General features: G+C 53.7%; 1 protein-coding gene across 1 annotated transcript; it reads left to right on the top strand.

Annotated features, from left to right (window-relative positions):
* Positions 1 to 1,290: 1,290 nt before the first annotated feature.
* Positions 1,291 to 4,082, top strand: KCNA5 (potassium voltage-gated channel subfamily A member 5). The gene has a single exon (XM_057556759.1). The coding sequence runs from the start codon at positions 1,472 to 1,474 to the stop codon at positions 3,263 to 3,265; it is 1,794 nt and encodes a 597-aa protein (XP_057412742.1). The 5' UTR covers positions 1,291 to 1,471; the 3' UTR covers positions 3,266 to 4,082.
* The last annotated feature ends 9,091 nt before the right edge of the window (positions 4,083 to 13,173 follow it).

Genomic DNA, 13,173 nt, shown 5'->3' with positions numbered 1-13,173 from the left:
GGCCAGATGATGGGGGGAGGGAGCATCTGTATCCTTGTATCGGAAAGGGGATCACACATTTCTACAGAGGACCTGGGTGGAGGGAACAGGGGTCCAAACTCTGCTTGTGTGGGTTTAAATCCCAGCTTCGCCACTTTCTACCTGTGTGACCTTGAGCAAGTTAGTCAATCTCATTTTCCTCATCTGTAAAAATGAGGATCATAATATTAAGATTTGTGAAGTGCTGAGAACAGGCGTGGTACGGCAGAAGGGCAAAGTGAGTATTGGTTTTTATTCTACTCCTGAGAATTCTCCAGCCCTGGGGACTCCACAAGCTCCCGGGGGCTCTCTCTCCTTAAGCAGCGCCACCCCACTCCCTACCCAAACCTCCCAGCTTCACCAGGCTAAAGGGCTCTCACCAGGATCTCTTTCTCCCTCCTTCCCTGTCCATGGTTTCTACAAATGAGATATGTGGAGAGAGCAGAGAGGTTGTGTGTCGTAGGAATATGAAGTCAGGCAGCGAATCACCAGACTCAGCTGCCTGCCTGGGGCTGCCAGGCTGGGTCTGCCCAGCTGACCACCGCTGTCTGTGCTGGGAATCAGGGCTTTCCCAGGGGTAAGGGCAGGGAGATGCTGTAAATTTTCAGCCAGTTACCTTTTGACGAAAATGTATGTAGGGAGATGGGAAGAGAGATGCTTCTCCATTGGTCTGGAGATATACACATACACATATTTTTTTTTTCAAGGCCCATAGCTCTGCCCCGCCCCCTCCTGTTTGTAATTCTTCCTAAAGAAGAGAGAACCCTCTTTCCGCCAAAGGAGAAATGTAAAAAGGACTGTCTTCTCTCATACTCCGACTCATCTCGAAGTCTCATCCCTCCAGCCCAAGACAATTCATTTCCCCTAGAGTCCACTCGGCGTTCAGCGGGTTCCCAGGTGAACTGAAATCCAGAGCTTTTCTCATCTGGTTGCCCTGGGAGTTTCAGCGCGCTCTCGGTACAACCTGTCCCTCCATCCTCTCCACTCCCTCCCTTCCCTCTCCCTCCCCCCCGCTCCCTCCCTCCCTTCCCAGGCTTCCTCCCAGGCTGCGCCCAGCTCAGCCCCTCCCTCCCTCGCCGGGGGCCCCAGCTGCGCCCTCCGGGGAGACACCCGCGGCCTCCGTGCCCCGAGGGGAGGCGGGGGGAGGAGGGGAGGGCAGGAGGCGGGGACCTGCGCCGGGTGGAGGCCAAGCCTGGCGGCTGGAGGTTGCATCTGCTGGAAGGCGGCTTTTGGCTGCTTGGTAACGGGCTGCCGGAGCCGAGAGAGGCAGAGAGCAGGGCAGCGGCTTCCTGACGTCAGGACCGAACGAGGAGAACGCGCCAGCCCCCCCAGCCCGCCCCACAGCTGGGCCGGCCGCTGGTGGGAGAGGAGCCCGGCGCGGGGCGCCCAGCAGGGTGAGAGGGGGCGCCGGAGCCGGTCCGCAGGGGCGCAGCATGCCCCCCGCCCCCGGGCCATGGAGGTCGCTCTGGTGCCCCCGGAGAACGGCGGTGCCGTGACCGTCAGGGGAGGAGAGGAGGTCCGGGCCACAGGGGGAGCGCTCCGCTGCCCCCCGACGGCTGCGCTCAGCGAGGGACTCAAGGAGCCAGCGCCAAGGGATCGCGGCGGCGCCGAGAGGGGCGCGGACCCGGGAGGCCGGCCGGTGCCACCGGTGCCCCAGGAGCTGCCCCGGGCTAGACGGCTGCCTCCGGAGGACGAGGAGGGGGAAGGCGACCCCGCTCTGGGCGTGGCGGAGGACCAGGTGCTGGGCTCGGGGTCCCTCCATCACCAGCGCATCCTCATCAACATCTCCGGGCTGCGCTTCGAGACGCAGCTGGGCACCCTGGCGCAGTTCCCCGACACGCTCCTGGGAGACCCCGCCAAGCGCCTGCGCTACTTCGACCCGCTGAGGAACGAGTACTTCTTCGACCGCAACCGGCCCAGCTTCGATGGCATCCTCTACTACTACCAGTCGGGGGGCCGGCTGCGGAGGCCGGTCAACGTCTCCCTGGACGTGTTCGCAGATGAGATCCGCTTCTACCAGTTGGGGGACGAGGCCATGGAGCGCTTCCGAGAGGACGAGGGCTTCATCAAGGAGGAGGAGAAGCCCCTGCCCCGCAATGAGTTCCAGCGCCAAGTGTGGCTGATTTTCGAGTACCCCGAGAGCTCGGGTTCCGCGCGGGGCATCGCCATCGTCTCGGTCCTGGTCATCCTCATCTCCATCATCACCTTCTGCCTGGAGACCCTGCCTGAGTTCAGGGATGAACGGGAGCTGCTGCGCCATCGCCCGGTGCCCCACCAGCCCCCTGAGCCCCACAGGGAGGCCAACGGCAGCGGGGAAGCGGCGCCTCCCTCTGGCCCGACAGCGGCGCCTCTCCTGCCCAGGACCCTGGCTGACCCCTTCTTCATCGTGGAGACCACGTGCGTCATCTGGTTCACCTTCGAGCTGCTGGTGCGCTTCTTCGCCTGCCCCAGCAAAGCTGGGTTCTCGCGCAACATCATGAACATCATTGACGTGGTGGCCATCTTCCCCTACTTCATCACCCTGGGCACCGAGCTGTTGGAGCAGCAGCCGGGGGGAGGCGGCGGCCAGAACGGGCAGCAGGCCATGTCCCTGGCCATCCTGAGAGTGATCCGCCTGGTCCGGGTGTTCCGCATCTTCAAGCTGTCCCGCCACTCCAAGGGGCTGCAGATCCTGGGCAAGACCCTGCAGGCCTCCATGCGGGAGCTGGGTCTGCTCATCTTCTTCCTCTTCATCGGGGTCATCCTCTTCTCCAGCGCCGTCTACTTCGCAGAGGCCGACAACCAGGAGACCCACTTCTCCAGCATCCCGGATGCCTTCTGGTGGGCGGTGGTCACCATGACCACGGTGGGCTACGGGGACATGAGGCCTGTCACCGTGGGGGGCAAGATCGTGGGGTCGCTGTGTGCCATCGCCGGGGTCCTCACCATCGCCCTGCCCGTGCCCGTCATCGTCTCCAACTTCAACTACTTCTACCACCGGGAGACGGACCACGAGGAGCAGGCAGCCCTTAAGGAAGAGCAGGGCAGCCAGAGCCAGGGGGCAGGACCGGCCAGCGCAGGCCAGCGGAAGGCCAGCTGGAGCAAGGCGTCCCCCTGCAAGGCTGCGGGGTCCCTGGAGAATGCGGATGGATCTCGAAGGGGCAGCTGCCCCCTGGAGAAGTGTAATCTCAAGGCCAAGAGCAATGTGGATTTGCGGAGATCCCTGTATGCCCTCTGCCTGGACACCAGCCGGGAAACGGATCTGTAAGGGAGACCCAGACAGACAGCTGGCCGTGGCCCGGGGACAGCGGAGGCCTCCTGACCCTGGGGATCTACTTTATGCCGCAGAGTATTTCAAGCCCACACGCTAACCTACGTCTGTCTCTCTTCTCCCACTGCTCCCCTTCTGCCTCCCCACCCCCACCTTGATCCCCTCATTTTCCTTCTTCTTTCCATGACACCAAGGGTCGCCTATTTTTAAAAAGTACCACATTCCGTGACGCAGGAGCTGTTGAAATGGTGAGCACTGGGGGATGGTTGTATTTGTCGCCAGTTTCCTATACCCAGCAGAGGGATAACCCGAACAAAAATGACCGTAAACAGCCCAGATCCCCAGAGATTTTGTAACCCACCCCCCAACCAATATCCCTGCGTTCCAAATTTGCTTTATATATGATTATATTTGTGTATAGGGGAAAATATTATTTTTATGGCTGGCGAGTGGATTTTTGTACAGTAGTTCAGATGGAGATATTTTGGATATATTTTCAAGATGTATGTTGTATTTATGGAAGAGAAGGTTATTGTGATGTTCTCCTGTGATACTTATATTAGAGCCAGAGACCCTGGTCCGGTTTTTCTGGTTCCTGTGTCTGCAAGCCTCTCTCTTTCTTGAGATGTAGTGTCGGTGCTTTGTGTCTAGGGCAGGGAATGCTCTGGAAGAAAGGCAAGTCTAACTTTTCCTGTACGCCTTAAACAGTGCTTGTAACTTTCTTCGAAAAGCATTTTAATGATGTTGGAGGAAGACTTCTGATAATCCATTCTCTTGATTTTCATCCCAGGAAATAAAATGTGACTTGGTTGAGGCAAGTGTTAGTTTTTCTACAGCTGATGTATCTTTGGAAATTAAAAAAAAAAAAAAAGTCTGTCCCTTGCTGTTTCTGGTTCTGGAGTCAGAGCAAACCCCGCCTTGACTGGGGTAGAAAATTTGGAAAGCTCATGATTTGATCATCAACAACTCTTTGCTGAGCACCCCCCCCCTGCCCCGTACCTTGAAGATAGAGGGGTGAATTCTGTTTGTCTCAGGTTGTCAGGACACAGACACGCCTGGGTGGCCTTAGATCCAGCCATCAGCATGGAGTGTGGATGGAGCTGAAAGGCAAAGGATGACCAGACCCTCCCCCCGCTCCACCCCCCAACCCCACAGTCCCGCTGTGGTCTCCTGGGGCTGGGTTTCCCAGCCTTGGTCTGCAGGCTTTAAGCCCTTCTTAACATGGTTCTCAGCAGCTCTGAGGAACAAGCCTGGTTCTCCCAGATACGAAACCTGTCGGCAAACAGGCAGCCCTGGTGTGAAAATCACAGAGAGGCAGCAGCACCTTCTTATTATCCTACCCACCCCCTAAACTGTGGTGCAGCCGAGAAGGATGCTTTGCCTTTGTGATGGCGGAGGTGGCCAGAGGATGGAAGGATTTGCTTGTCCACATTAAAGGCTGGTTTCTACAGATTGTAACCTTGCCCCGAGTAATCCCTAAACTCAGAACAAATCCCTTTGTTCCCTGGTCGCTGGATGATTCTGGCAAAACATCACAGTAGGTGTAACACTGGCTGCAGTGTCTCTCTGGGGGGTTAGCTGTCCGCGATAGGCTCCCGATTCCTGCTGTTGCTTTTTCTGCTGAATAATCCCACATGGCTCCCACCACAACAGTGAACTTGATGGCTAGTTCTAGGGTACATCCAGGTGTGCGGGGTGGGGGGGCGGAGGGGGGGAAGGAGGATCTAGGAAATTGATGTCTGAGGATTGTGGATTTCAGTGAGATGCCGAGGCAGGAATAAAAACCAGCGTCTGTGACTGCCCAGAGTCATTTCCAGCAGGGAACTGTGAACAACACATCTGAGGAGGAAACAGAAGGATTGTGCCTGCAGGGCTCTGTTGTTTTTCATTACACACCAGAAGTAAAGGAAGGAGAGCAGAGATGAGTTGTTTGTTTGTAATTTACAATCTGCCTAAAAGCGGGGCATCTTGCCAAAGCTCTCCTCCACACCCTCTCACCACCAAGCCCTCTAAGGCTGTGAAGCGAACGCTTGTGGATTAACGCACCCCTGCTGGCTGGGACTGGGGGTGAGCACGACTCAGGCTTCAGCCTACCTTGAAGATAAAAGAGAAGGTGCCACCTTTGCCCTGAAGGTCATTTCCTTTAGGCTTGAGCAGCAAAGAGAGAACTGCGCCTGCCCAGGTCTTAGATGTGTCCAGGTGCCTGACAGGTGTTGGTTCAAATAGACTGACTGCCTCTTTAAAATGTCTAGTAATGGGTACCAGCTTATACAAAGCCTCAGGGATGAAGTGGCGGGAATGAAATCGTTAGTCTCTCTGTTCTGTGTGGGAGGAGGGGGCGCTGCCCTGCAGGTTTACAAAGGGGATCAAGGTGGTTCCAGAGGGACTCCAGTCCCCTGCTGCAGCTTTCCATCCTGGAGGCCGGTGATATCTGTCCTGAGGCACGGGGAGGGCACCCAAAGGCAGTGCAGGTATTTCAGTCTCTCTGCCTTCTCAGTGCACCTGCTGCTATGATTCTGGAAATGGCCCGCTGTTTCACTCCAGCCCTCCCAGTGGTTTCCCTGTTCACATGATTGGCAGGAAAGGAGGACAAATGTCAAGTCTTTTACCCAGGTCACCTGAGGCAAGGGGCCCCTTCCCGTCCTCTCTCCCCCTCCCTTTCACTGCTGTCATTGATTTTCCTTCCCGAGGAAATTAGGTCAAGTGGCTCCAGCCAAACCTTTATCCAGATGTTCCTTCTGGGCTCCCACAGCGAGAAACCATCCCTGGGTTTATAATCTACCAACTTTGGCAACCTCCGCGCAGAGGGCAGACATGCACTGGTGTGGTGTGTCCACGTAAGGACAGCTGCTCTCCTGCAGAGCATGCGGACCCCGGTTTTCCACCAGCTACTTTTTCTTCTCCTGCCCATATGCTCACTGAACCCTGAACAAGGGTAGGTTCAGAAAGAAAAGTCTTGTCACGTGCTTTAAAGCCCCAGCTCCCTGATCCGCCCTGCCCAGGACACTCCCTGGAGGGAAAATGAAACAGAGGACCAGCCCTGGAGGAATCTTCCTGTAGGACTGGGCTGTGACTTATTCTCATGTTGATGATAGGAGCACTTCCAGGCTTGGAGGGGATGGAGCAAAGTGTTTCTCTTGGCGTGGAGGGTCCCCTCCAGAGATGGCAGGCCGAGCACAGTGAGTGTGACCCTGGGATGCTGTCCCCTGGGGCTGACCTCAGCAGCGCATATCTGCTCAGCAGCTGCTCCGTGTGCTGGGATACTGGGACACATGTTAGCATGCTGCCCCTGCCCTCACACGCTTCCATTCCCATTGGGGAAGCAATCAGTGTACAGCAAATCAAATCATGCAGGACAGGGTGGCATCACGTGCCTTGTAGGGGATTCCAAAATGAAGTGGGATGGGTCAGGAGTGGGAGGGCGAGGAGGAATAGAGGAGGAGAAGCTTCTGGAGACCTTGAAGGGTAGCTGGGTAGAGAGGAGGGATGGGGTCCAGGGTTACAGGCCGGTGCCTCTCCCCAGGACCCCAGTAGGAGCCCTGAGTTTATCAATGGCAGGGGGACTCAGCAGTTATTTAGGGCAGGGGTTGGCAAAAGCTCCGAAAAGAGCCAGATAGTAAATATTTTAGGCTTCGTAGGCCATGAGGCAAAACTGAAGCTGTTATTGTAGGTATTTATATAATCACTGAAAATGTAGTCACTTAAAAATGTTAGAACCAGCCTTCGCCCGAGAGCTGTACATCCCTGTCGTAACCATTTATCCGTCACACCGAGGCTGCCTCCTGGGCATCCCGTCATGCCTGGGAAGCTCTGACCTGGCTCCCTGATTTGAGTTTACTTCACTGAACTTGCATTTCTTGCAAATACCAACCCTGGCTTAAGGAGGGGATCTGAGGCTGGGATTTCCTAGACCAGGGAAGGCTTTATGAGGAAAATGGAGCTTATTTCTACCTCCTTATGAAAATTAGATTTTTCTAGGTGGCTTTGAGACAGGATGCTTTATTTCTAGGAAGGGGAATAAAATGCCCAACTGGACATTCTGCCCAGGGCTCTGGGCAGTGGGGTTCGCCCCCAGAGGCTGGAGGAAGTGAGTCCAGGTGGCCAGAGGATGGCCTCCTTCTCCTTTTGGCCCTAAGTCTTTTCCTGGACGTGACATCACATTGGGGGCCTTGAGGATACCCTTGCCCTCTCCTTCTTCAGCTGGATCTTCTTTGGCTGTAGAGATGGGCCTGGGCTGGCGGGGCCCCTCACAGTGTGCGTGGTGGGAAGATGTGAATCAGCTCCAGCCCACAGCCCTCCAGACAGAGTAAGATGCTTGCCACCTTCCCTTTTTAATTGGCCGGTGTCTTCTAATGTCAAACTTTGCACCAAGCAATGTTTCAGCTGGAAGGAACGTTGCAGATAATCTGGTTGGTCCACTCATTTTACAGATGAGCAGGCAGAATCCCAGAGGGAAGAGGCCCCTTACCCAAGGTCACCGTAGTTAAATAGTCTCCCCCGAGCCCTAGGCTGGCTTTCTCTGTGTGGTCCATTCTGCTCCCTCTGCATCAAAGTGTCCCCATTCTCATTAAAGCTGCCTGACCTTCCATCCACCCCCCGCCCCCCCCCATGGCCACCCCACCTCCCAAGGCAGGTTCCTGCCGCATCAGTTCATTTGTATCCAGTTGGCCTGTGAGGGCTGCCTCCCGGGTGCTCGTGAAACCCTGACCTGTCTCCTCCGGTTTGATTTGACTCAACTCAACCTGCGTTTCTTGAGAAGGCCACGGCAGTACAAGCGATGGCGATCCAGCCCTGTGATGGCCTGGAGCCCACATGCGAGCAACTCACTGTCTAGGAGGAAAACCGAAATCTTTATAATCCAGTGTCCTTAATACCCTCATTCATTCATTTCTCCATTCATTCAACAAATATTTATTTGACAACATTATTTACTATGAGGCAGACACCTTGCTAAGGCGCTGGGGCCAACGGGCAGGGATCTCCCCTGGTTGGTTTCCCGGGTTAGTGGGGAGAACCAACCATCAAGGAAGCAAATGAATAAGAGATCACTTTAAAAAAAAATTTTTTTTATTGGAGTAGAGTTGCTTTACAATGTTGTGCTGGTTTCTGCTGTACAGCAAAGTGAATCAGTTATACGTATACATAGATCCCCTCTGCCTTGAATTTCCTTCCCATTTAGGTCACCACAGAGCACTGAATATCACTTTTAAATAGAGGTAAGAGCCAAGGAGGAAATGGGCAGGTTGTAACCGGGGGATGGATGTGCTTCTTTAGAGAAGGGTGACGTGTACTCGAGGCAGAAGAGGACATGAAACGAGGTGAAGAGTGGGGGACAGGGACGTGGGGAACCTGGGGGCACTAGCAGGGTGTGTGTGTTTTCCTGCACAAGCAGATGGTTGGTGAGACACGTACGGGGGGGGGTGGGGGTGGGGCAGGGAAGCCAAGGCCCCCTGGAGAGCTCCAGACGGACTTTAAATCCCAGCACCACCCCAGGGGCCACTCACCACTTTGGAGCAGGAAGCTGGCCCTGCCCTCCAGGTGGCACCCCCAAAAGAGACGCAGCAGACGATGTCACCAAGCAAAGCACAACGCGGATTTCTGCTGCAAGGCTGACGATGGGTTCCAATCTGATTTTTAAAAATTTTAGAGGGTAAGTAAAGGCCCTCAGATGCCCCCTTGATTGTTTGGCCAATGAACAGGAGACCCCGGCAGATTTTCTGAGCCGTTGCCAAAAATCCAGCCGGAGCCATCCGGGGCTGAGAGGAGAGAGGTGGGAGCAGTGAGGCAAAAGACCCTGGAGGCTAGAGCTTCTAGGGGACTATTCTAAGACCAGGAACAGGAGCTGAAAAATCTAAGAGGGGCTGAGGTGGGTCCAGAAGAAAGCCTGGTGGGAAAGCTGAACTTCTGCATGCAAAGCCTGTCATTGCCTGGAAGTGCAGAACGAAACTCCACGTGCACCTGGATGGTGACCTTGGCTTGGACCCCACGAGCAGCTCCCCTGTGGTCTTTTCAGGGCTGAAGAGCCTTGGAGGACAGCGGCTTCCCCCTTCAGCCCACCTACACTCCTCACTGCTTCCAGGTTGGCGCCGGTTCTTTCTTGCATGTGTGGGAGCCCCTCCTTTGGGGGACACGGAGAGACATGGGCTAAGGACCTGGAAGTAAGCGCTACCCACCCGGGAGGTGTGCTCAGGGCCTCCCTCCTCTCACCCTGTGCTCCGTGTCCTCTCCTGCGTGACGTCTGTGCCCAGGAGGAGTCACTTCTGCCTCCTACAGGTGTCTGGCATCTGCTGGCACAAGCTAGCCAGTCTTGGGTACAGTGGTGGGGACAGAAAGGAGACCGATTCTGCCCTCAGGACACTCAGAGACTGATGTGGTCAGGCGACACCTGCCTGTACACGAGGAGACACGTGCAAGAAAGCAAGACTCGTAACAGGGACTTCCCTCGTGGCACAGTGGTTAAGAATCCGCCTGCCAACCCAGGGGACATGGGTTCGAGCCCTGGTCTGGGAAGATCCCACATGCCGCGGAGCAGCTAGGCCTGTGAGCCACAACTACAGAGCCCGCGTGCCACAACTACTGAAGCCTGCGTGCCACAACTACTGAGTCTGCGCTCTACAGCCCGCAAGCTGCAACTACTGAAGCCTGTGCGCCTAGAGCCCGTGCTCCGCAGCAAGAGAAGTCACTGCAACGAGAAGTGTGGGCACTGCAACGAAGAGTAGCCCCCACTCGCCGCAACTAGAGAAAGCCCACGTGCAGTAATGAAGACCCAACACAGCTAAAAATAAATTAATTAATTAATTAAAAAAAAAGAATCATAACAAACAAAACTAAAAATAAAGCCCAAGAACCAGCTTGAAGCGTCCCTGGGAAATGTGATTGTGCGTAAAGGTTTGGGGGGGTGTTGATCTAAGCCCAGGGGAGTTATTTGGGCTGGGACTCCTGGGAGAAGTGATCTCAGAAGCAGAGTGAAGGAGAGAGAACATTTAAAAAAAAAAATTTATTGGAGTCTAGTTAATTTACAATGTTGTGTTAGTTTCAGGTGCACAACAAAGTGAATCAGTTATACATATACATCTATCTACTCTTTTGGAGATTCTTTTCCCACATAGGTCATTACAGAGTATTGAGTAGAGTTCCCCGTGCTATATGGTAGGTTCTTATTAGTTATCTATTTTATATATAGTAGTGTGTATATGTCAATCCCAATCTCCCACTTTATCCCTCCCCCGCCCTGGTAACCATAAGTTTGTTTTCTACGTGAGAACATCATTTAATGCTTATTAATCTACATCTTCCCCGTTGTCCATCCCCTGGGAGCCCTCCTGTCAACTCCCGCAGCCCTCTCCTGTCACTCATCGCTCTGTCCCTTGAGTGTCTCAGGTTGGGAGGTGGCCGGCTCACAGCACACGATGTCTTGTGCCTCGCTGGCTGTCAGCTCCTGCATGTGGCCTTTGATGCAGGTCAAACCCATGTGATCCCACAGTGAGCCTTGACAGTGACCTTGCTGAACCCTGAGTTTTACATAGGAAGAATGAGCTTTGCCTTTTTTTTCTTAAGTCTTCAGTTTTACAGTGATTGGTCTCCTGACACATCTGAAGGCTGCTTTTAGGAGTCTTCGGCTTCTTATTTTGATGATCCTATAAATCCTGTTTCAACACAAGATCTACTCTTTGGGAACTTCTGAGTGCTTGACTGCGACACTATTACAATGTCGTGTTTATCAGCAATTTCCAAGTCACTGTGATAATAAAACTGAAGATTTAGACAGCAGCTTTGCTCCAAAGAGTGCAAACTGCTGTCCCTGCGGCATGTTTTGTAAACAACAGAGATGACTCGAACATGCATGGGTACCTCTTGGTGATCCATGCCAATTACAGGAAACACACAGAAGATGCCCATGGATGCTTGTGTGCTTTCCTCCCCAGCTGCCAGCTGATGAAACTTTCTATTCCTGCAACACTTTGCATTTTTAAATGGATGTCCCTTAGGAACTTGAGGTGAGTGGTCCCAATTGTGCTTTGGTGGCCAAGGCACCTAGTTGCAAGGACGAATTTCTCATAGAATATCCAGGATGGACCGCTGACTGTAGTTTATGCTTCTCTTCCTCTCTCCATAGTGCACACGTTGTTATTATATTATTGTTTATTGTTCTTCTTTAGTTGTAGTGAAGTCACCTGTAAATCCCACATCATTTCCACATCAGTTTGAAATTGTCTGAGATGGCAAAGTCACCTCCTCCTCGTCCTTCTGTGTTCCTTTCACTGTCTGCCTCTGGCCCACCCTACATAGACTTCCCAACTAATCTCCCCAGAAGACGATCCATATGGTCAGGTCATTCCCAGGCTCCTAAACAGAATAAGTCCAGTCCCTTTAGCCTGACTTTTGAAGTCCTCCATAATGTGAGGCTAACCCTTTCTTTCCAGCCTTTTCTTTGTCTACCTTATCCACCCCCGAAGACACCTATGCTTCATAGCTACGCTGGACAGACTCATGGCTGCAGCTGACCCCACCAGCGTGCCTTCGCATTGGTCATCCTCTTGGTTGGAATGGGTGACTTATTTTCACCCACTGAAATCCTACTCATCCTTCAATGCACACCTCAAGTATCTGCTCCTCAAAGGGCCATCCTCAGTCTGTCCAGTCCAAAGCCATGCCCCCTTCTCCCATGCTCTTATCATAAACACATTCTGCCCCAACATGGTAGCTGTTTCCCTACCTCTGGCCCATCTCAGTTCAAACTCTTCCTTCACATCAGGAATTGGCTGGTCTGTCATCTTTCTAATCATCTCAGTGCCTAAAATCGGGCCTGGAATACAGCTGGCACTCTGTGTCAAGGCTGTTTGGACTGAATTGATCCTCCTTTGATTACTTGCCTGGACCATGGAATTAGGTCCCAGGTCTCCCAAGCCGCTGGACGTACAAGCTGGCATCATTATCTCCACATGTGATGTGTTGATGAGGCATCTGCTACAGATAGGGAGCTGGGTTAAACCCATGGCCAGCTGTTTGGACGTGCAATCAAATACAATCCCTCCGGGCCTCCCACATGGGATGTGGTAGAGCAATCCTTGATACGGACACTTTCAGGCATCTAGGAAGATGCAGGACTTGGTTGGACAGTGGCTGTTGCCCTGCCTTCGCTCACCTGTGTGTAGTCCAGATGGGTGATCACGTGGTGGATTTCACGTGAGCTGGGACTCCTAGCAGTAGGAAGATAATGGTGAGGATTCAGGGGAGTGTTCCAGGGACCAGGAAAGAGCCACGGAGGGAACACACAGAGGATGAGCTGAGGGCTAGAGGTGGAAAACTGGGAAAATTGTCACTCTGGGTCAAAAGATGTTGATGAGGATGGGGTGACAATACACCACACCTGCCAGGGACACGCAGTGTATACCTGCGGTTGGTCAACGAAGTCTTTTGATTGTTTCTGACACTCCATCCCCCTCACTCCCCAAATGTCCCAGTTTGGAAGATGAATTGAGTGGTCACCCAAGTGGAGGTGGGAGTGGTAGGAGACAGTCTCTCTCTCCATCATTCTCTGCTGTCATTTTCAGGGGGACCCCTGGGTCACCAGGTTGGTTGACCTGCAGCAGTGGCGCCTGCAGGGCCAGGGGCAATCAGGCCACCAGGAATTTTCTGAGCCCCCAGGTGCCAGGTGTTGTGCTAGACACTGGTGTTTAGGCACCTGTAAGACATGAGGGGGCCCTGTGTGGCATTTAATCCACATCCTCAACCCCAGTCCCACGTAATATAGTTCTCCAACCCCTGGCCCAGGACTGGGTAAAATCTTTAGACGTTCTAAGCAGAGAAAAGAGCATGATGCTCCCCCATGTGTAATTCAAAATAAAAACAAGACTAGGGCTTCCCTGGTGGCGCAGTGGTTGAGAATCTGCCTGCCTATGCAG

This window comes from Balaenoptera acutorostrata, chromosome 11 (genome assembly GCF_949987535.1).
Source record: "Balaenoptera acutorostrata chromosome 11, mBalAcu1.1, whole genome shotgun sequence".
In the NCBI taxonomy this organism is placed as follows: domain Eukaryota; kingdom Metazoa; phylum Chordata; class Mammalia; order Artiodactyla; family Balaenopteridae; genus Balaenoptera; species Balaenoptera acutorostrata.
Note: the sequence above shows the minus strand (reverse complement) of the source record. Positions and strands in the feature narration are given on the sequence as shown.